At 46.4% G+C, this 21,314-nt stretch overlaps 1 protein-coding gene across 1 annotated transcript; it reads right to left on the bottom strand.

The window, feature by feature from the left end:
• Positions 1–1,420: 1,420 nt before the first annotated feature.
• Positions 1,421–19,319, bottom strand: TOMM34 (translocase of outer mitochondrial membrane 34). Its single transcript, XM_081096923.1, has 7 exons — positions 18,153–19,319; positions 13,669–13,768; positions 12,405–12,557; positions 8,513–8,673; positions 5,365–5,509; positions 2,619–2,745; positions 1,421–2,357 (listed from the first exon to the last, which is right to left on the bottom strand). The coding sequence occupies exons 1-7, from the start codon at positions 18,277–18,279 to the stop codon at positions 2,253–2,255; spliced, it is 918 nt and encodes a 305-aa protein (XP_080953049.1). The 5' UTR covers positions 18,280–19,319; the 3' UTR covers positions 1,421–2,252.
• Positions 19,320–21,314: the final 1,995 nt, after the last annotated feature.

The following is a 21,314-nucleotide window of genomic DNA, read 5'->3' as shown; positions in this document are numbered from 1 at the left end:
TACCACCCACCACTGTGCAGTGGATGGATAATCGGTTGTCATCACGCAGCACTGAGAAGTTAAAGCTACAGGTGCCCACACCTGGATGCCTGGCTTGAATACCTGCAATGCAGGGAAACGCCCTGAAAGCAGCAACTGCTTCTAGGCTCTGGACCAAGGGATGGTGTAACATAGAGAACCCTTGTGGAAATGCCTTAGGCTACCTTCTGGTCACCATTTTCCTCCTCTGGTCACCATTTTCCTCCCCTGTAGGGAGGGAAAAGCTTCTTGAGGTTGTAATGGTCTCAGCTGCTATGTTTTCATTAGTAAATCCAGATACTTGCCTTCTAGACCTCAAGAAGAGAAAGTCAGTCAGTCATGACTGGATGTCACCACTAAACCTGCCTCAAATCAGGTAAGAGGCATGCCTGCTTAAGAGGGGGCAGTAAGAGGGTACAGCTCCCCACTTTGAAATGGTCCCCTGGCCATGGCGTTGGTGAACTCTAAAACCCGCTTCGGCTCGAAGGCCGGTTGCTCAGCAGACGCCTCCCAGAGGTTGGAAGCAGCGTGCTCACACTGCTCAGCACTGAGTGACGGGCGAAGGGATGAGGAAAACCCTGTCTGCTCTGTTTTATGGAATCATCAAACTGCTACTCCGTTAAGAGGGAGACAATTGAACTAAGTAAGACACAGGCCAGGAAAGGGAGGCAGCCTAGTTCTGGCTGGCTGCTGGAGCACTCTCCACCCTCCTATCCCGGCTGTGCTTTGTGAACCGGAGTGGCACTGTCTGGTCTCTGTGCTCCCAATGAGGACCTTAACCCTCCCCTCTTCACCAGCTAAACTCCCACCTTAGAACTCAATTCAAACTTACTTCCCCAGGGATCCCTTTCCCTGAGGTCCCATCTCCCTTCAGGCAGGGAAAGTACTGTGTAATGACTTCTCTAAAATGTGTAAGTTGGCCGTAGTTTTACACTTGTTCCTGGGATCTGATTAATTTCTCACTGTCCCACTAGACCAGTGGTTCTCAACCTTCTGGCCCTTTAAATGCAGTTCCTCATGTTGTGACCCAACCATAAAATTATTTTCGTTGCTACTTCATAACTGTCATGTTGCTACTATTATGAATCGTCATGTAAATATCTGATATGCAGGATGGTCTTAGGCGACCCCTGTGAAAGGGTCGTTCGACCGCCAAAGGGGTCGCGACCACAGGTTGAGAACCGCTGCACTAGACTGTCAGCCCTCTGAGACCAGGGACCGTGTCTACTCATTCATGGTTTCCCCAGTAATATGGGGCCTGGTCCAGGCAGACATTTCAGTGAATGATTTGTTCAATGATTAGCTGAATGCTAATCGAACAGTGGTAGCTTTTATTGTTGTTATTGCAAAATTTTCAGCACAAAGCTGAAAAAGCATAAATGAAAGTACAACAGACATTTTTGTAGAAGAAAAATGTTTAATGTAATCGTTTAAACGCACAGTTCAACAAAACCGAGTCAGTTCAGTTCAAATTAACTTCGTATAACAAAGAAATAAGAAGCCTGGAGAGCCACTGTTGGGGTCAAAAGTCCCTGCTCAGAACAGGAGGACACTGACTTCAAGGAGGCCTTTCTTCCCATCCACCTTTAGGAGGGCTGGCCACCTCTGGGCTCTTGACACAACTTAGGCACCTCCATGCAAGCAGCAGCACAGCGCCCCAGACAGAGCCACCCAAGGGTCAGGCTTCTGCCTCCCTACCAAAGTGGGGCCTGGCCAAAAAGGGCTGGAACTCCAAACACAGAGGGCTATGTTAGGACAGGGCAGGCTGGCAGCCCTGGAGAACCAGCTCAACAGGCTGCTTTAGGTGTTTCTAGTCCTGTGGCCAAGGTTTTTTAGTCCCATGGCCCCCTTCCATACCCGAGGCTTAGTTTGCTCTTGAGCCACAGTGAGGTGGGCTGGTGACGCGCATAGGGCAGCACTCAGTCTGGAGCATGCTCGGGGCAGGGCCAGGCCCAGTAGTTTGCTGATGAGGACCTGTTACGATCCGCTAGCTGTCCAGGCAGGGGATGGAGAACAGGGCTTCGGCACAGCAGGGGACCTTTCCAGCAAAACAATGTCTGGTTTTTGCTACACTGAGCTTAATTTGAACAAAGCCTCTTAAGGGGTCGGAGGCTACTACTGCTTTGTAGGGCAGAGGGAGGGCGCTTCAGAGCTCACTTGGGGGCATGCTGGGTCCCAGAAGCAGACACAGAGGAAGGCATCCGGTGGAGGTTTCCTGCTGCCCTTTTGGAATTTTAGTTTAACTTCTGGTTAACTTCTTGCTGCAACTTCTGTGCAGGGACATTCTTAGGCTCAATTTTCAGGAGACTGTTGATGTCTGCAAAGCTGGATTTATAGTCCTAATAAAAGAGAGAAGGAAGGGTGTGGGGATGGCGCCATGACTGAGGTGAGATCAAGCGGGGGGAGGGGGGAGGCGCGGGAGGGACGGGACAGCTGCTGAGACAGAGAGGCTTTTCAAACCCCAGCACACAGGTCTGACAGGAGCTGCCTGGGCCCCCGGATGAGCAGGGACGTAGCAGATACCAACTCGCCTTGACCACAATCGGGAAGGTCCACCGCAGGCACAGATGCCCGTAGCTTAGCTGAGGAGGACTTCTTACCTTGAGCGCCTTATAGGCTTGAGCCCGCCTGTAAAATGCCTTCACGTTCTTCCCATCCAGCTTGAGGGCTTCCGTGCAGTCCTTCACCGCTTCCTTGTACTGCTTCAGGGCCAAATGGCAGAGCGCTCTGACAGGGAAGACCGTTCCGAGGTGTCAGTCACTTCCAGGGGCCACCCAGCCCGGAGGTAGTTTGAGGAGTGATCTTGATTCACTGAACACCTACTCTGTGCTGCTTAGTTTACATGTTCTTCAATCCTCACACCAACCCAGCCCCTTCCACAGGTGACAACGCTGGCTCAGCGGTGAAGCGCCTGCTCAAGGTTCTCCCACTACTGAGGGGCAGACCTGGGACTCAACCTGGGTTCCCCGGCCTCCAGACCCCAGCCTCTCTGAGCTCTAGCATTTTGTCTACCTCACATTCCCATACTGTGCTCTTTTAAGCAAAGAAAAGGTTTCCCGAAACCTTCCCCCTGACAGACTAAAAAGTTACCTGCCTTAAAACAAAAATACTGGGTTTTAATTAATGATACGTATGCTGATGTGTTAGGGGCGAGACAGAAAGGTGTCTGCGACTTTGAAATGCGTCAAAAATAACATGGGTCAGTAGATGGCTAAATAGTGATAAAGCAAATATAACAAAATGTTAATTTAGATGACAGGAATATGGGTGTTCAATGAAAAATCCTTCAACTGATACTTAGAAAATGTTCAAAATAAAGGGAAAAAGTCATGTGCATCCATCCAAGTCACTCTGCACCTATGGGGGGAAAGTGTGTTTATCTTTCTCACTCAATTCTAGTCCTTTTCTCCAAAGACAGTCACTGAAAACGGATGTCTGGGAGCTCAGTGTGGAAGTCCATCCATTCCACCATTGGTCTGAATGGGTACAAAGTAGTCACTTAGTTGGTATACCTAATTTTTTTTCCCATTACAAAGCAGTCTTGAAGATAACATGAGTGAGTGAAAAGGAACCCAAGCTTTGGAGTTACAAAGACCTGGCTTCAGTCACAACTCTACCATGGATGAGTTGTTTAACTTTGTGCTTGTTAATTCATCTTTCCACACTTGTTTTCTCAGATAAAATGGGACCACGACCTAAGCTGAAGAATTGTTGTGAGGAGGAAATGAGTCTCTGGAGGTCCATGCAGGGGTTGGCCAGCGGTTGGGGCCAGGTACCTGAGTGGTGATATCCACTTAGGTATCAACTGTGCTAAGAGAACTGAAGTGAACCAAACAGCACTTAGGTGATGCACACAGGGCATATGCATGAGGTGGGGCATTGAAATGATGTCCAGGATGTGGTATAATTTCAGTCACAATGGATGGAAAATTCAATTTTGTATAGTTATCAGTCCTCTAAGTTAAATCGATAGATTAAATGTAATCCCAAACAAAAACACAAGATACTCTTGGGAATTTGTCAAAATGATCCTATGGTTTAGCTAGAAGAACAAATCTGGGAAAATAGCCAGGGCTGCTCGGATTGAGAAGGATGAGGAAGAGACCAGCCTACAAGATATTACAAAGCAACAGTAATTAAAACTGTGACACAGACACATGTGCATGAAAATGGGTTGCTAGAGGTCTCCAGCAACATGAGGTGAGCAAGGCCAGAGAAAGAGGAGTTAGGAGATGCTGCAGCCCTCTTTTTCAGGTTGGCCTGGCGGACTGAGGCACCCTTGTTCCAATCAGCCAGAAAAACCACAGGTCCAAAATTTAAGCTTTCAGTTTTAAAGTTCTTTTTTCAATTCATTAGGCAGTAAACCCTGGCCTGAACCGACATGAGGCTAATCTTTTTTTTTTTTTGGTTAATCCTCACCCGAGGATATTTTTTCCATTGATCTTTTAGAGAGAGTGGAAGAAAGAGGGAAAGACAGAGAAACACATCTATTAGTTGCTTCCTGCACAAGCCCCGACCAGGGCCTGGCCGGGGAGGAGCCTGCAGCCAAGGTACATGTCCTTGACTGGAATTGAACCCGGGACCCTTTGGTCCTCAGGCCGATGCTGTATCCACTGAGCCAAACTGGTTAGGGCAAGGCTAGTCTTTCTTTATACCACCACATGTGAATGTGGAATTTCCTTATGTTTCACTGCAGAAATGCTAACAATTAACTTCACAAGCTGCCCCTGACCCTAAATGGTATGTGATTCAGTATATGGACCACATTACCTTACTAAGTCTGAAGCACAGATTTGGATAAGGAAGGGTGAGCCTATAGTAGATACAAGATCTTTGAACTGAAGAGTAACATGTGGTACAGTTGCAGGATCTTCTTCAGCACTAGAGTCTCACCCCTCAGGTTAGCCTGGACCTGTCTCTCACTCCCAGGCCAGGCAATAATTACTCCATATCCTGGGTTCTGCCTTGTGCTCTCAGGGCCAAAGTTTCTAATAGGAGGGCTTTGGAGAAGCCATGGGGTGGGAGCAGGGAAGGTGGAAAGGCTACATGACTAGCGTTGAGGTTGTCTGTGTAGCAAGATATCGTAAATGAAAATCCTGGGGAGGGAGGTTAACAAAGCCCACGTTCCCCTTTGGCATCACTCAGTTTCTATCCTTTCAAGAGAGTGAATGCCACTAACAATGCCTGCCTCATGGTGACCAAAATGAGTGTGAATGCATCTTCTGAGCTGTGACATACTGACTAAACGCCAGGGAAGAAGAGCCCCCCCCACAGTCCAAGAGAAGATTGTGGAACGGAATAGCCAATGTCCTGAAATCCCCAGGCCAGCAGCTGTGGGGAAGGTACCTGTTGCTGTACGTGGTGGTCTCCAGGTTACTATACGAGAGGCTTTCACTGTACTTCTCAATAGCTTTCTTATGGTTTCCCTTCTTTACAAGCTCATTGCCTTCTTCCTTCAGAACTCTGGCTCTCTCCACATCCCCAGAAGGCACTAGGTAAAAATTCAGAAGAGGGAAAAACCATGGAGCAGGTGCCAGACTGAGATCAGCGAGGTCTCTTCGGCATCGTCTCTTCTAGGTCGTCCACAACCCTCCCAGAGGTTTCCTAGGCTGCTGTAAAGCGTCCTTCCTGAGCAATGATTCCCCCCGTCAATGGCTTCTGGGAAATTAGTTTTTCATTCAGAAAAGGTTGAGGACTCCTGATATAAACATACTTATACAAGCACATGATAAAAGCACCTTGGGTTCTAGCCTTGGCACTGCCACTTGGCAGCTGGAAGATCTTGTGTGACCTACCATCTCTGTTGGATCTAAATTTCCTCAGCAATATGATGGGGGCAACACCTACTCTACACGGGACTACTGTCGGGAGGAAATCTGAGACTACACGAGAAAGTGCAGAACCCCCTAGAACTTAAAGCAGGAGAATAATTAAAAATTTAAACAAGCATCTGGTAAAGAAAGGGTGTAGCTCCCAGGCTTTCAGAAAGAGGAAGAGGAGTGCTATTCCTCATTGTTTTGGTCTGAGCCTCACGTAACATCTGCCCCAGCTTTCAAGGAGAAATAGGAGAAAGTGAAACCCATGCTGCTCAGCCTGGCCTCCAGGCCTGAATTAACTGTTCCAGCCCCAACTACTATATCACCTGCTTTTTTAATTTTTAAAAACTATCTTTATAAAATAATATATATGACAAGGGTAACGTTTTGGGAGTAAAACCAATACCCTCACCTTAATTAAGAAACAGCATTTACGGGGACCTTTGAAGCCCTATGGGCCCTTCCTCAAGACAGTTCACCCCTGGAGAAAACCATTATCCCCACTTCTGTGTGTCCTTCCCTTTTTTAGTTTTTGGTAGTTTACTATATACAATAGTATTTATAAACTATTTGTTGTTTGTTTTTAAATTTATGTAAAAGAACAAATAATTGTATGTATTCTTCTATAACCTTGTTTTCTTTTTCCCCTTTTCAAAATTATATTCTTTAAAAATATATATATTTCATTGATTTCTTTTTTTTACACAGAGGAAGGGAGAGGGATAGAGAGTTAGAAACATCGATGAGAGAGAAATATCGATCAGCTGCCTCCTACACACCTCCTACTGGGGATGTGCCCGCAACCAAGGTACACGCCCTTGACCGGAATCGAACCTGGGACCTTTCAGAACACAGGCCGACGCTGAGCCAAACTGTTAGGGCCAAAATTATATTCTTGAGATTGATCTGTGCTGATGCATATACCTATAGTAGTTTATCAATTCTCACTGTTGCAATACAATTGGTTTTCCATTTTCCTATTTATGGAGACCTGTGTTATTTCCAGTTTGTTTTTTGCTATTACAAACATTCTGCTGTGAACATTCTTAAACATGTCTCCTTGTGCATATGTGCTTGAGTTTCTCTAAAAGTAGAGCCTGTAGGCTGCAATGTACACACAGCTTCAGCTTTCTCCCAGCTCTGCAACACACTACATGCTAGTCTTGCTTACTCCCGCTGTTCACAGTTACACCGCATGCATTCCTCTCTAACTCTCCACTGTCTCTGCCAAGAATTCCTGTCCCTTCTCCCTTTCCCACCTGAAGAACTCACCCTTTAAGGCCTGGCTCAACCTGTCACCTCCTACTGCCACCTCCTCCATGAGCCTTTTCCCAACCCTCCTCCAAACACAGGTCAATTCCGATTTTTAACTCCCCGAATACTAAAGACTCTTAAGTACTTGTTCTTACTCTTATATTTTAAAATGCTATCTCAGTCTCATTACACTGAGAGCTTCTGAGGGCCAATGCTGCCATCCTGTGTCACACTGCTGAGCACAGGGCCTGGGACACACATGGCTCAGTGACTCTGAAAGAATGAAACAAATGGTAGGTGCACTGAAGCCACCTAGTTCACTAGCACCCCACACTTTCATCCTAGGGAAGAGTGGGGAACAGTGAACAGGCTCCCACAAAACAGACCAAATGCTGCCTATGGCCACATAGGTTTCCTCCTGGAAGGCGACAACTGCTACCATCCACGCAAGGCTCCAGCCTGACCCCTTCTGCACGGCTTCTCCTCCACACCCAGCTGCTGAGCTGGGATGATTCCCGTGGAGCATTATCAGAGCGCCCGTGAGCCCCGCCTGAAGCAAGGCCTCTTCCTTTATAGTCGAGGTGGACACTCTCCCGTGCAGGGATACCTGCCTTTGGCCTCCCTCCTCTTACTTCTTCTCCCCACAGACTCACACAGTGCTCATGTTCCTGGGGAAGCAGAGCCCTCTAGCTGTGGCGGTGGGGCCCTCTAGCTTACGGCTGAGCTCATCTCAAAATCTCAGCCCTCAGTCACAGACACTAGTTCAGGGAATGGCCTGTACCAAACAGGCTGGAATAAACAGAGAAAATGTGAGTTAGAGATTCGGGGGGAAAGAAACTCTCCCAGAAAAAAAGTTTTTCTCTCCCTCTGGGTCGTGAGGCGTGGTATAAGGATGTGAGACCAGGAGCTGTCATAGCTATTTTATTGTGAAGTGGGAAGCCCATCCGAAGACAAACCTGACTACACCAAAGAAGAAAGTTGAGAGAAGTACAGAGAAATGGGATCAGAGCCCGATAATGTAGTGAGCTGCTGGGCGAACCTTGCCTGAACCTGAACTCTGGATTTTTCAATTATATGAGCCAGTAAAATCTGTTATTTTTACCATGGTACGTTTTCTATTCTTGTAACCAAAGCATCCAATATGATACATCCCAACTGCTGCCAGAATAGAGAAGGGAACCAACGCTGTATACCTATGTGCCAGGCTAGGAGCTCAACATGCCTTCTATCACTTAATCCCTGCAACGGGAGAGGTTTTCTCACAACCCTCCTTGAAGAGTTGAGACAGCCTCTAAGAGGTTAATACTTTTTTGTTTTAATATTATTTTTATAACTCAGCTTAAACAAGGCCAATTTTTATAGGATTACTCTAAAGAAAGTGGCTACAGGAAAATTGCAAAATTGAGCAGAAAGTCACAGCTTACCTCTGCTCTTGGCAGCTGTGGTTTCTTTGGATTTGCCTTTAGGTGTCTCTTTGTGATATTCTGAATCCCACCTCTTCTGAGCTGAAATAGGCACCAAGGGGATAGAGGGCAGTTTCAGGCGCCACTCCGGCCCAAGTGAGTCCATGAGAGCTCTGGTCATTCTGGAAACAAAAGCAGGATTACAGGGAGGTTTCCGGCTGGGTTAGATGTTCCTCCTCTCCTAAACCCAGAGGAGGGGTATGAGAGTCAGAGTTATCATCTTCCCTCGATAACTCTTTATACCCTGACATGCAGCAGGAGAGGAACATGAGTGCCACCCACAAAAGTCGTCTCAGTTTAGCCACCATGACGTTCCCTCCCTGCCTGGCCCTCGTTTGGTCAGACCAAAGTGGTGACCTTTTGTTGCCTGGTAAGGGTACTTAAACGTACCTTAACCCAAAAGCACCACACATTCCCTAAGGAAGGAGCATGTTTTATATTTTTTAACGGATTATAAAGTGATGCAAGCACCTGATTTTGGATTTATGCTCAGAGATTTTTTAAAATGAAAATCTTATGTCATTCTCAAATTTTAAAATCCTTCTGTCTTTTTCATTTCCCTAGGGCAGTGGTCGGCAAACTGCGGCTCGTGAGCCACATGCGGCTCTTTGGCCCCTTGAGTGTGGCTCTTCCACAAAATACCGACTTCTGTGCATGGGCCACGAAGTTTCAATCGCACTGTATGTGCAGGCCTGCACGTGGTATTTTGTAGAAGAGCCACACTCAAGAGGCCAAAGAGCCGCATGTGGCTCGCCAGCTGCAGTTTGCTAACCACTGCCCTAGGGTAGTGGTTCTCAACCTTCTGGCCCTTTAAATACAGTTCCTCATGTTGTGACCCAACCATAAAATTATTTTCATTGCTACTTCATAACTGTAATGTTGCTACTGTTATGAATCGTAATGTAAATATCTGACATGCAGGATGGTCTTAGGCGATCCCTGTGAAAGGGTCGCTCGACCGCCAAAGGGGTCGCAACCCACAGGTTGAGAACCGCTGCCCTAGGGCCTGATATCTGGTCCCCTCTCACCTCTCCCTCTTTATTAGTTGCCACATTCACTCTTTAAAAAAAAATATATATATATATATTTTTATTGATTTTAGAGAGGGAGTGGGAGAAACATCAATGATGAGAGAGAATCATTGATTGGCTATCTCCTGTACGCCCCCTACTGAGCATCGACCTGCCCTTTATGGGAACTGAACCTGGGACCCTTCAGTTGGCAGGCCAAGGCTCTATCCACTGAGCCAAACCAACTAGGGTGCCACATTCCCTCTTATGTTTAAGCTTCTGCACACGGCTGTCCTCTTCCTGGAACAATCTCTTCCACTTCCCAGTCCCGTACCCACCTTCTAGGCCAGTTAACTTGCTCAAAATGCTGCTCAGTGACCATGTCCAATTTGTCAACTGTACTGTAGCACCTAGCATATCATTACCTGGCACCCATCAAGATTTAAGAAGTGTGTGTTCAATGAGTGAATACAGCCAACTGTATGCCTTTTCTGCTTTTACAACCACATTCCTGTAATACTACGATGAAAACAATACAATGATATCACTGCAAATTCATGGTCTCTATTTTTTTGTTCAGCAGCTATTTTAATCCTCTCATCTCTTCCACTCTGCTCCCTAACCCTCCCCCTCCAAATACAAACATACCTGCCCGGTACCCAACCTTCCTATGTCTCTCTTGTCACAACAGAAGAGCTGACAAGGCCAACCCCTCCACCTAAGCTCTGGACCCCATTTCTTCCTGCCACACTCAGCCAGCATCTCCCTCTTCTGATCTTCATGTTTCTTTCTGCTGACTCCAACTACCAGCATTTAACTCTTTCCTCACTTAATACAACCCCCCTGGACAGCCCTCTGCCATTGCAGCTACACTCCTCTGCCGCCTCACAGCCAGACTTCTTGAACCCACTGCCATCTGATCCCTTTGAAACGCTTCTACCAGAATCACCAGTGACTTCATTCCTCAGCCCTTCGTCTACTTGAGCTCACCGAAACACCTGACACGAGTGACAGCTTCATCCTCTGGAAATACTCTTTCCCTTGTGACACTTAATGCTTCAAGTTTCCCCCCACTGCTCCAGCTGCTACTCTTCTGTAAGTCCCTGAAACGCAAGAATTTCTCAAAGCTCCAACCTCTTCTTCCTACATACTTGCTGTGTTCTTTTCCCCGACAACCTCAATTCACCTCTACACTGGCCTCAAACCTGAAGGTGTGTGGTCTGTATTTTTCTCCTTTGCTCCAAATCCATATAAACACCCACTGCCTTCCTTACCTCTCTAGTCTCATGTCCCACAATCATCTCCAACTCAACTTGTCAACCCCCTAGGGCAGTGATGGCGAACCTTTTGAGCTCGGCGTGTCAGCATTTTGAAAAACCCTAACTTAACTCTGGTGCCGTGTCACATACAGAAATTTTTTGATATTTGCAACCATAGTAAAACAAAGATTTATTTTTTTGATATTTATTTTATATATTTAAATGCCATTTAACAAAGAAAAATCAACCAAAAAAATGAGTTCGCGTGTCACCTCTGATACGCGTGTCATAGGTTCACCACCACTGCCCTAGTGTCTCTTCTATTTTTCCCTTCTCACCACCCCAACCACCAAAACTTGGTGAAATACTCCCTAAATGTCCTCTGAATGGTCCCACTGCCTCCACCATCTCTTCTGCATTAGTGCATGCCCCTTCCCAGGCTGTTCTTCCATGTAATCCTTCCACATGACAGCCAGTGAGCTTCTCTCTCAAACCTGCTCATTTTGCTCCCCTGCTTAAGGCCCTTTCACGATGCCTCACTGTGCTCGGGTTATGCCCAAGCTCCTGAACACCAAGCTCTTTGTGACCTGGCCTCATCACCCATCCACGCAGCACCATGTGAAATGGACTTCTCACGGGTTCTGTAGGACATCAGACTCACCCACTCTTGCATAGGCTGCCCTTTCTCCTTGCTGGCCTTTGGCCCCAGAGCTCTACTCATCTCTGCCTCAGCTCACCTCCTCTGGAAACCCACTCTGGCCTCCCCCTGGCTGGCTAGGGGCCTCATTTCTGCTCCTACCGCACCTGTGCTGCCTCGTCCCGTGTAGTGTGCTGGCCTATTACTGATAGGTTTTCTCCATGAGACCAGGAGCTCTCACCGGGCAGGAAGAGGTATGTCTTGGGCATCAGCCCAGGCCCTAATGCAAAGTCTGGCACACAAGTGGCAGAATTTGTTGAATGATAGAAATAAGAAAAGGTAGAGAGAAAACAAGTCAAGCCAGACATGACACCCAGATATACACCATGAAGTCCTAAAAAGGGTTTTCTCTGAGTGTGGTATCTGGCTTTCTAGCAGCCCATGCAAAGAAGGGCAACGTGATCAATCACGCCAATGAGGACATCCATGAAATGTCAATGGCTGAGAGGCCTTGTGAAGGGGCCGTAGTACAATATATTGAACCATATCCGCAAGCAATATCCCTATAGCCTTGTGTCTGAGCTGCCTGTGCTTGGGTCTTACTTTCCCCACTCTAGTTAGCTCTTTGAAGCAAGTGGTGTTTGTATCTCTTTTTCCTGCGGAACCTGGCACAACACCTTCAATAGAGCTCAACAAATTACTACTATGTGAATGAACTGAAGCACCTAGGCAAAAACAAACAAAACAAAATCCAATTCATCAATCCTGACTCCTTAACACCTGCCAAATATGATAGCAAATTCTCCTTCCACACTTCCCAATAAGGTCATTAGGAATTTCTAAGCCTATCCCAAAGGGATCCTGTAAGATGAGCAAAGTGACAGTTCCAAGCTAATGACAGAGGGCCCGCAGTTCCAGAGGAAATGCCTGAGGTGACCCAGGCTCACCTGTTGACGCCTTCCAAGGCTGACATCACGCTGTCATCAATTTGCAGCACAGTCTTGTAGTCCACGTAGGCCAGGGGATACTTCTCCAGAGCCTCATAGGCCGAAGCTCGCCGCAGCAACGGCTTCATGCTGAAGGGAACCAAGGCCAGTGCTCTAGAGCAGGAGGCAGAGATGTCATCTGGCTGCTAAGTCACCAGGGCTCCCCCCACAGCCCGCCCAGGCAGGCTCAGCTACAGTATTCTGTAATATAGGGGGTCATTTCTGGCAGAGACACTACTAAAAATGTCAAACCTTACAAGAGGGACTTTCCAACTTAGACTGAAGTAGGGAAAGGAAAGTGAGCAGACTGCCACTGATACTGTGAAAGCTGTATGCACGTGCATCAATTTTCATAGCTGCAATCCTCCCAAAATCAAGAACAAGAACAAGTACTTTGTACCTTTCATGCTTCTATGTGTTTCCAAAGAATGGTGGCCTGATGGGAATACCACAGAGGCTTTGGAGTCAGATGGAGTGGTGTTTGAATTCTACCTCTACCATTAACCATGTGATCCCAGGCAAATCACTTTACCACCTCAATTCTCTGCAGCCCAGTTCTAGCCTGGGAAGGATGGTAAATTTAACCCACAGAATGACCGTAAGTGCTCTAAGAAGGAAACTTAGCACAGGCTACATGAGCACGCTCACCTCTCTCATCTATCACCCAGGCATGGATCTAAGGCAATGTCACAGGATATCAGATCTAAGAACACATTAAGGTATGCATCCTAGTTTAGCGATGGTGAAAGAGGCAACACCAGATTTGCCTGAAGAAGAAAGAAGTATGAAAAATTGTTTCATGTCCTCTACACCTGGTCATTGATGAATACCATTTTCTCCTTTCTTCTTGCTTCTTTCCCAGCTATCTATTAACCTCTCTCTATCTCTCTCTACCTTCCTCTCTCACATATATCCATCCCAGAATAAACCTGGGCAAGCCACTAACTAGTCTACAACTCTGCCTCAACTCCAGATCCCAAATCTCACAAAGGCCCACCTGGAAGTGCCCACCCTACTCCTTTCAGAGCAGCAGAGCCAAGATTTCAAAGATACAAGACAGGGGCCACAGAGATCAAATATTCTCAGTGACCTGGGGACAGTGACACTTCCTAGTATCTATCACAGATGTAACTGGCAGGATCAGTCAAAGAAGAAATAGGCCAGAAAAACCCCGCTTCCTCTTCTGAGCCCCTCAGGCACCCCAAAGTTTCCCTGGACTGCTTACGAAGTGCAATCTTTGATGCAATCTCTGCAGTTCCCATCCTTCAAGTGGCATGCTGCTCGGTTGGAGTAGAGAACACTTTCTTCTTTATAGTCCAAAGAACCTGCCCAGGTGGAAACAGAAAACATGAGATTAACCATTTGGGAAATGGATGCCTAGGGACACAAGGTGCATTTCACACACTGAGCTCTCTGGGCTTTGGTAAAAGGGAGCAGAAATGACTGTAACCTGATCAGGCTTGCTGGTCTGATAGGCTGGCAAGTTCACCATTAGCACTTGGCAGCGAGAACGCCAAGCATCTTATTCACTCATGCCAGCACTAAACTTGGTACCAGGCAAAAAATGAACATGAGATAGCTAGCTTCTGCCTCAGAGAAATCTATACTGGTGTGTGTGTGTGTGTTAATTTTATTATAAAAGACATGTAAACATACAGATCTTACAACATGGAAATCCACACCTGAAACCTGTATGTTCATGTTGACCAATGCCACCCCAATAAATTTAATAAAGCCATGGTTCCCCTACCCAAAAAAGAAAACATGTAAATCATACGAAGAAAAATAAAAGGAAAAGATAAAAGACAGACTAATTCTACCTGCTCAAATCAGACAGGACTTTGCTAGGGGAAAATCCCCTGGGTCTGGAGGACTAGGGAGAACTTAATCGGGGAAGGACTCAAGCTCCCCATGGGGAGGAGATTTATCAGACATTTCTCTACGGGCAGTCCTCACCTTCAGGAATCTCAGAAGCTCATGTCCTTTACTGTGGCCACAATAATTTTCAGTTTTAAAAGTAGTTTTTCATCCACTGCATACCCACTAACTAGCATGGGCCGTAGTGAAAAAAAAAAAATAAAAAGGAAACTATTACGTGTTGACCCAGTAATTCCACTCCCAGGTATATACCCAAAATAACTGAAAACAAGTTCTCTTTTAAAAATTGTAAAACATACAGAAAACAGTATAACAGATACTCAGTATCCATCACTAGACCCAGCATATATATTTGTTTCCAACCTTAAAAAATTTTTTATATGGTTAACGCTCCACTCATCCCCATCCCTTCCCCTTTGTTCTGTCCCCAGAACCCTAGGTGTCAGCACAATCCTGAAGTTGGTATGTAACATTCTCATCCATGTTTGTCTATCTTTATGATCTATGTAATAACAGCTAAGTTATTTTATATCTCTCAAAGCTTTTCCTAAGTGGCACTCTATTGTCTATCCTTATGCAGCTTGCTTTTTTCTCTAAGTATGCTACCATATTGATGCATATCTTCCACTCAATACCAACAATAACAAATAACATAATAACTTTTTTTCTTATTTTTCCAGGCCCTGAATGAGACAGCAGTGTACAGAGATAAGTAAAATATATCCTTGCCCTTAAGACCGTACAAGCACTCAAGACCTGTAATCCATCTCAAGTCCCCAGAACATGGGTGCTCAGAAGCAGCAGTGGTGTGGTGGCAAGGGCATCAGAACCTGCAATCCAGCCTGTGATACTGCACAAGTCACTCCCTCCCTCTGATATGTGCTCACCTATCACATGAAGATGTCACTTCACACGCTTACTGGAAGGGTTCACTGTGTTAGGTTGATCCCTGGTTTTCTTTTCAAACAGAAAAACTAGTTAGAGAAATCAAGGGATTTGCCCATAGATTACCTAGAAATGGGTAAGAACCAGACTTTGATCTCCTACTAAATCTAGATACCATGCCAGCTCTTCTAGGGACCCAGAATGAAGCCATACAAAAGCACATGCTATTCCAGGCAGGGTAGGGTAGGGTAGAATGAAAGAAAATGGCAGAAGTATCAATATCTCAGATTATTCAGCGACCTCAAGTGAGGCTGAGAGGAGCAGGTGGGTCTAAAAAGGAGTGTTCTAGAACAAAAGAAGGGGGCAAGAGTGGTTTGAAACTGCAAAAGTTCAAACAAAAAAAAAGACTACAATTTGCACAGGATTTGGGGAGAAGTCTAGCAAAATGATTAAAAACTTGGACTTGGGAATCAGATAGACCCATATTAAAATCCTGCCTATGACATGTCTTCATTGTATAATCCTGGGTCAGGCAATTTAACTCTTCTGGGCTCCTCATCTATGACGTGTCTTTTTTTAAATTTTTTATTGCCAGATGGCAGAATTGTATGGTTTTATTAACACAAATACAATGTGTACACATCTGTCTATTCATTTTCTTTGCTGAGCAGTCTGGCATGGGGATTGGCAGCTGGGCTGCTTTCCCACAATGGGTTTACGGTTCTTTGAGGAGACACTGTGAGCAATCTCAGCGCAGTAAGATTTGTTGCACATCAGCAGCACTTTAAGCTCCTTGACATTGTGGACCAGAAATTCCAAAATCCACTGGGCAGCACGTGCCTTGATTTCTTGTTGCTTCCATAACCAATGCTGGGCATCAAGGTCTGGCCCTTGAACCTTCTGCACACTCTGTTGTCCATTAGTGCCTCTGGGTTTCTGCCAGTTCTGCTTAATTTTGACATAATTGGTCTGACTGGTGTCGGATTAACTTCGTGATCCTCTTTTTGACGGTCCTGGGTTTCACAGGGGGTCTGTGCGGAGTAGGAGATGGCTGTAACCTCCATAGGTGCCGAGGAAGAATATAAAGTGTCTTAGTCATAGGTTAGTATAAAGATATAAAGGGATAATGTCTACAATGTCTACCACACAGTAAATCACTCAACAATGCCAGCCAAAAAAATGAGAAAGAGAAAAGGCAAAGGGAAATGGGTACACAGAAAAGGGATTCCAATGAGGGCTCCTTGGTAAGATACTTGGAAGAAGAGGTTTTGGGCAAAGGGCTGTTGACATGAGCTGGAGTCTAGGAGAACTCCTAAGAATACGCTACTCCTCTGTTTAAAACTCTCTGAATAAAACCCAAACTCCTTACCATGACCTATTGCGTAAAATGTCTACACAATAAGGTTCTGCCTGTCCAACTGACCTCACCTTACTTCTCCCTCCACCAGCTCAGTAGGCTTTGGCTCCTGGGACACACACCATGCTTCTTCGCCTAGGTGCTTTTGTACAGGCATACCTCAGCGAAATTGTGGGTTCAGCTCCAGACCACCACAATAAAGCAAGGAGTAATCTTTTTGTTGGTGGAGGATCTTGTCTGCCACTTGTAAAAAATCACAACATCTGTGAAATACAATATGACGGTGCATGCCTTAATTACAGTTCCTTCCACCTGAAATGCTCAGCACCCAAAACTTTGCACCTGGCTTCTCATCCTTCAGATGTCCCCTCAAATGTCACCTCTTCAAAGCTGTCCTTGGTCCCCCATTGTAATGGAGCTCCCTACTCAACTCTATCACATCACCATATTTGTCTTCTACGTACCCCTACTTGTTACTGGACAAGTCTTATTTACTAGCTTGCGATCCACCCCTCCCCCCAAAACAGGAATGTATGATGGTTGAGAGAAAGGGCCTTGTCTGTCTTATTAGACACTCAGTACATACAGGTGCTCAACAAGTAAGAATTTAATTGAAGAATAAATGGTGAAGGAGAAGGAGAGTTGAGCTATATACCTGCAGGGGTCAGAATGAGGCCTGAATAACAGGATGGGAGCCAATAGGACACTTAAAAAGCAGGCAACTCACACCTATCAGGATGGCCACTATCATCAAAAGAACAGAAAGGAAGTGCTGGTTAGGATGCTGACGGTTGGAACCATTACGCACTGTTGATGGGAATGTAAATGGTGCAGAAAGTATGGGAAACAAAACTACTATATGTGATCCAGCAATCTCACTTCTGGGTATATATGCAAAAGAATTCAAAGCAGGATCTTGAAGATTCAAACAAACAAAAAAGTGGGATAGCCTTACCATGGAATATTATGCAGCTTCAAAAAAAGAAGGAAATCCTGCCACAGACTACAAATGGATTATAATGTCCTTGAGGACGTTATGCTAAGGGAAATGAGAGTCCTAAAAGACAAATACCGTATGATCTCACTTTTCCAAATATCTGAAGTAGTTAAAATCAGAGATACAGAAAGTGGAAAGGTATACCAAGGGCTGAGGGAGGGGGATTAGCGTTCAGTGGGTATTGAGTTGCGGTGCTGCAAGATGAGAAAGTCCTGGCGATCTGTTGCACAACCATGTGAATAATATTCCACTTCACAGTATTCTTAAAAGTGACTAAGACGGTAAACTTAATGTTTTTACCATAACCAAAAAGTGGTAAAAGAACCTATTGCTATGAAAATATGTTTCTGACCTGTCATCAAGTGGAAAAGAACCAGTAATAAAACCACGTGACTTTTTTTCCCCCGCGGAGGAAGGGCCAAGGAAGTTTCTCGCAGGACGCCCACGCGGGGAACGGGCGGGGGGCTGGTGGGCGGTCGGCCTCGGGGAATGGAAGCCCCAGGGCGGCAGGGACGGAGCGGGCTCTGGGTAGCGGGGGCCGGGGGGCCGGGCGAGCAGCAGCCCCGGCGGAGGAAGCGGGGCCAGCGTGTACCTTGCTCCTGCATCACCCGCAGCGCGCGGCTGTAGAGCGAGGCGGCCTCGGAGAACTGGCCGTTGCGGAAGCTCTGGTTGCCGGCGGCGCGCAGCCGCTCCGCAGAGTCTGAGAGTTTGGGGGCCATCCTGGGGTCCCGCGGCAAGTGGCTGGCGCCTCCGTTCCCGCCGCCGAGGCTTGCGGAACGGCGTCCGGGGGAAACACCGGCTGCGAGCGCTGGGTCCACGGGTAACCTGGCCGGGAGGGGGCGGGCCCGAGCGGGCGGAGGCGCGGCCTGCGCGAACCGGTGGCCCGCGGAGCCGCCCTCTGCGCAGGCGCATGCTCAGTGCGGGGCTAACGTTGCCGAAGCGCGCTCCGCCTCGAGCTGTGCGGGGCCCCTGGGTTGCTAGGACGCCACGCGTGAAACCGTGCAAGAGGCCAGGTCCCTGCTCACACGCGCTTACACGCTAGGGGGCCCTGACAGGCAGTTAATCCAGGAGCGAACGAAGAGGAAAATCCCACGGTATTATTAGTGCTGGAAGGAAAACACGAATGCATAGAAAGGGGCCAGGTGGAAACTGTCTTCCATAGGGGGTAGGTAGGGGAAGGCATCTCAGGGACTAGTAATGGAGCTGAGACCTGAGAATATGCAGGCAGGCAGAGGGATAGCGAGAGTAAAGGCCCTGAGGCTGGAAGCTAACTGGCACCTGGTGCTTTAGGGACACAATAAATAAATGCACCGAGAAGTTGATAAGATCTTCCGCTGAGGGAAACCAGCTTATCTTCAGCCTCGTCTGACCTAATGTCCCACTTACTACTCAGAAAATGTTGAACTGCTTGTTGCTACCTGCACACAGTAAGCTGTTCCGCTTGCGCCCTAACCTTTGGGTATGCTCTCTTCTCCTGGAATTTTTCCCCCACTTTTTCTTTTGCTTTATCCTGACTCAACCTATAATCAACTCAAATACTAGTATCTCCTCTGAAACCCTTTCCTGAATACTCCTCCCCTCTTCCATTATGTCCCTCCTCTGCTCCTCTTCCTCCTGAGGTGTACCCCTAATTTAGCACTTGGTACTCCGATTGCCCGCTTACAGGTTTTTTGGTGTTTTTTTTTTCAAAGACTTTGAATTCTTTAAAGGTAGGAAGTCTTTGTCTCCCCAACCTAATAGAACCTGGCACCCAACATGCACTTAGGAAGTTTGTTGACAAAGACCTGGTCTCTGTCCTCAGGAATCTAGTTATAATTATTTGTTTAAATTCTTAACCCACACCAGACTGTGAACTTTCTGAGGGTTAGGTGGCTGTTCCAGCTGAATCCTCAGCCCAGCTGAGGCCCATAAAAGAGGAAAGAATGAGCACATAATGTGGAGGGGAAACCAGATGAGACACATACAGCTGGCCATCTACTCAACATACCCATTTTTGTTTCCGGAGTCTAAATTTTGCCAGAGATTCTCCTGTCCCAGGAAATGATTCAAGATTTCTCTAAACTGTTAACCAAAGGTCATCACTGCCAATTGAACACCAACAGAAGTCCCCAATTTGAGGGGTGGTAAAGGGGGAGGGGGGACCCACGGAACATCTTCAGTGAAAACTGCTCAGTTGTGAAACATCTCAATGGTGAGGTGGGCTGGGCATGAGGCAGCTCTGGTGCTATGGCTCTGGCCAAGTAAATGCAGCACTCACGAGAAACCAAAAGCCATCCTCAGGGTGGAAGCTGGATTTTTATAGAGAAGAGTGGCCACCCTCAGCCACTGATTGGCCCATTTCTATGCAAATAAGGACTCCAAATCCTCACTGTATGAGTGGTCCCAATAGCACTATCCTAACTGGTCAGAATGGAGCTACTCTGATTAGTCAATAAAGATACAAATGAGTACAGAGCTGTGCAGCTCCTATTGGTAGAAATTCGATCCCAGGAATTCCTTTATAAGGGTCAGCTCAGCTAGAACACAGTGCAGTAGGCAGGCAGTTCATGCGTTCTCTGAAGCATGGCATGAGAGACCCCTATTTAGCACCAGCTGCTAGGCTCTATAAATTTGAGCCCAATTAGCCACCAGGAGCCCTTCTTAACAGGCACAGAATTAACATTACCAACAACAATAATCTCATTCTCTTTTGCCAGTGATTGAGAATGTGATCTGACCTGACCAATGTGAGGTAAGAGGATGTCTGCTGGGTGCTCATGGGACAGTTTTGTATTTTTTCTTGAAGAGAGAGACAGGACTTCGATATAGCCTTTTTGCTCTTTTTTCTGCTTTGGGTAGTGTTGATGTGGTTGCCATTCTGAGGTTTTTCTGTGTGTGTTTTTTAACTCCTTGTGGGAGTTTTTATTTATTTATTTTTGTTGTTAATCCTCACTCGAGGATATTTTTCCATTGATTTTTAGAGAGTGGAAGGGAGGGGAAGAGACAGAGAGAGAAAAACATCCATGTTAAAGAGACACATCCATTGGTTGCCTCCCGCACACATCTGACCCGGGCCAGGGATGGAGCCTGCAACCAAGGTACCGGAATTGAACCCGGGCTCTTCAGTTCACTAAGCCAAACTGGCTAGGGCTGTGGTAGCCATTTTGTAAGCAATAAATGCACAAATAGGAAAAGCCAAGGTGCTATGTAGGACGAATTTGACATTGTTGAGCCACTGAATCAACCCAGAATTAATAAACAACAAATGCCATGGTTCCTTACGTCACCATTTTGATGATTGGTGTTGTGTTTTGGTTTCTTTTTAAGTTGCTTGTAGCTGGATATATTCTAAATGGTATACTACACAAATACACTTGTGGCAAATTGTAGTTTTCAAAAATGGACAAAACAGTATTTCCACTCCTCCTTGCCCTTCCATAAACTTGCAACTCCCCCATCAAGAGATAGAATCTGTGTCTGCTCTCCTTGAAATTGGGTGGGCCTTTGGGGTCCCATCAACAGTGGAAAAGACATTCTGTACCTTCCAAAGCTAATGTCTATCTTCTGGAAAAATCCTGGGGAGGGGCCAAAGGAGGGATGTTTGGTATTATGTATTGATAAATTTACTTTATTTTTAAACATGTTTACTGAGTACCTATGCATCTAGAGCAGCGGTTCTCAACCTGTGGGTCGAGGCCCCTTTGGGGGTCAAACGACCCTTTCACAGGGGTCGCCTAAAACCATCGGGAAACACATATATAATTACATATTGTTT

Source organism: Myotis nattereri, assembly GCF_964212035.1.
Source record: "Myotis nattereri genome assembly, chromosome: 8".
Taxonomy (NCBI): Eukaryota; Metazoa; Chordata; class Mammalia; order Chiroptera; family Vespertilionidae; genus Myotis; species Myotis nattereri.
The sequence above is the reverse complement of the archived record's forward strand: the minus strand, read 5'-3'. Positions and strand labels throughout refer to the sequence as shown.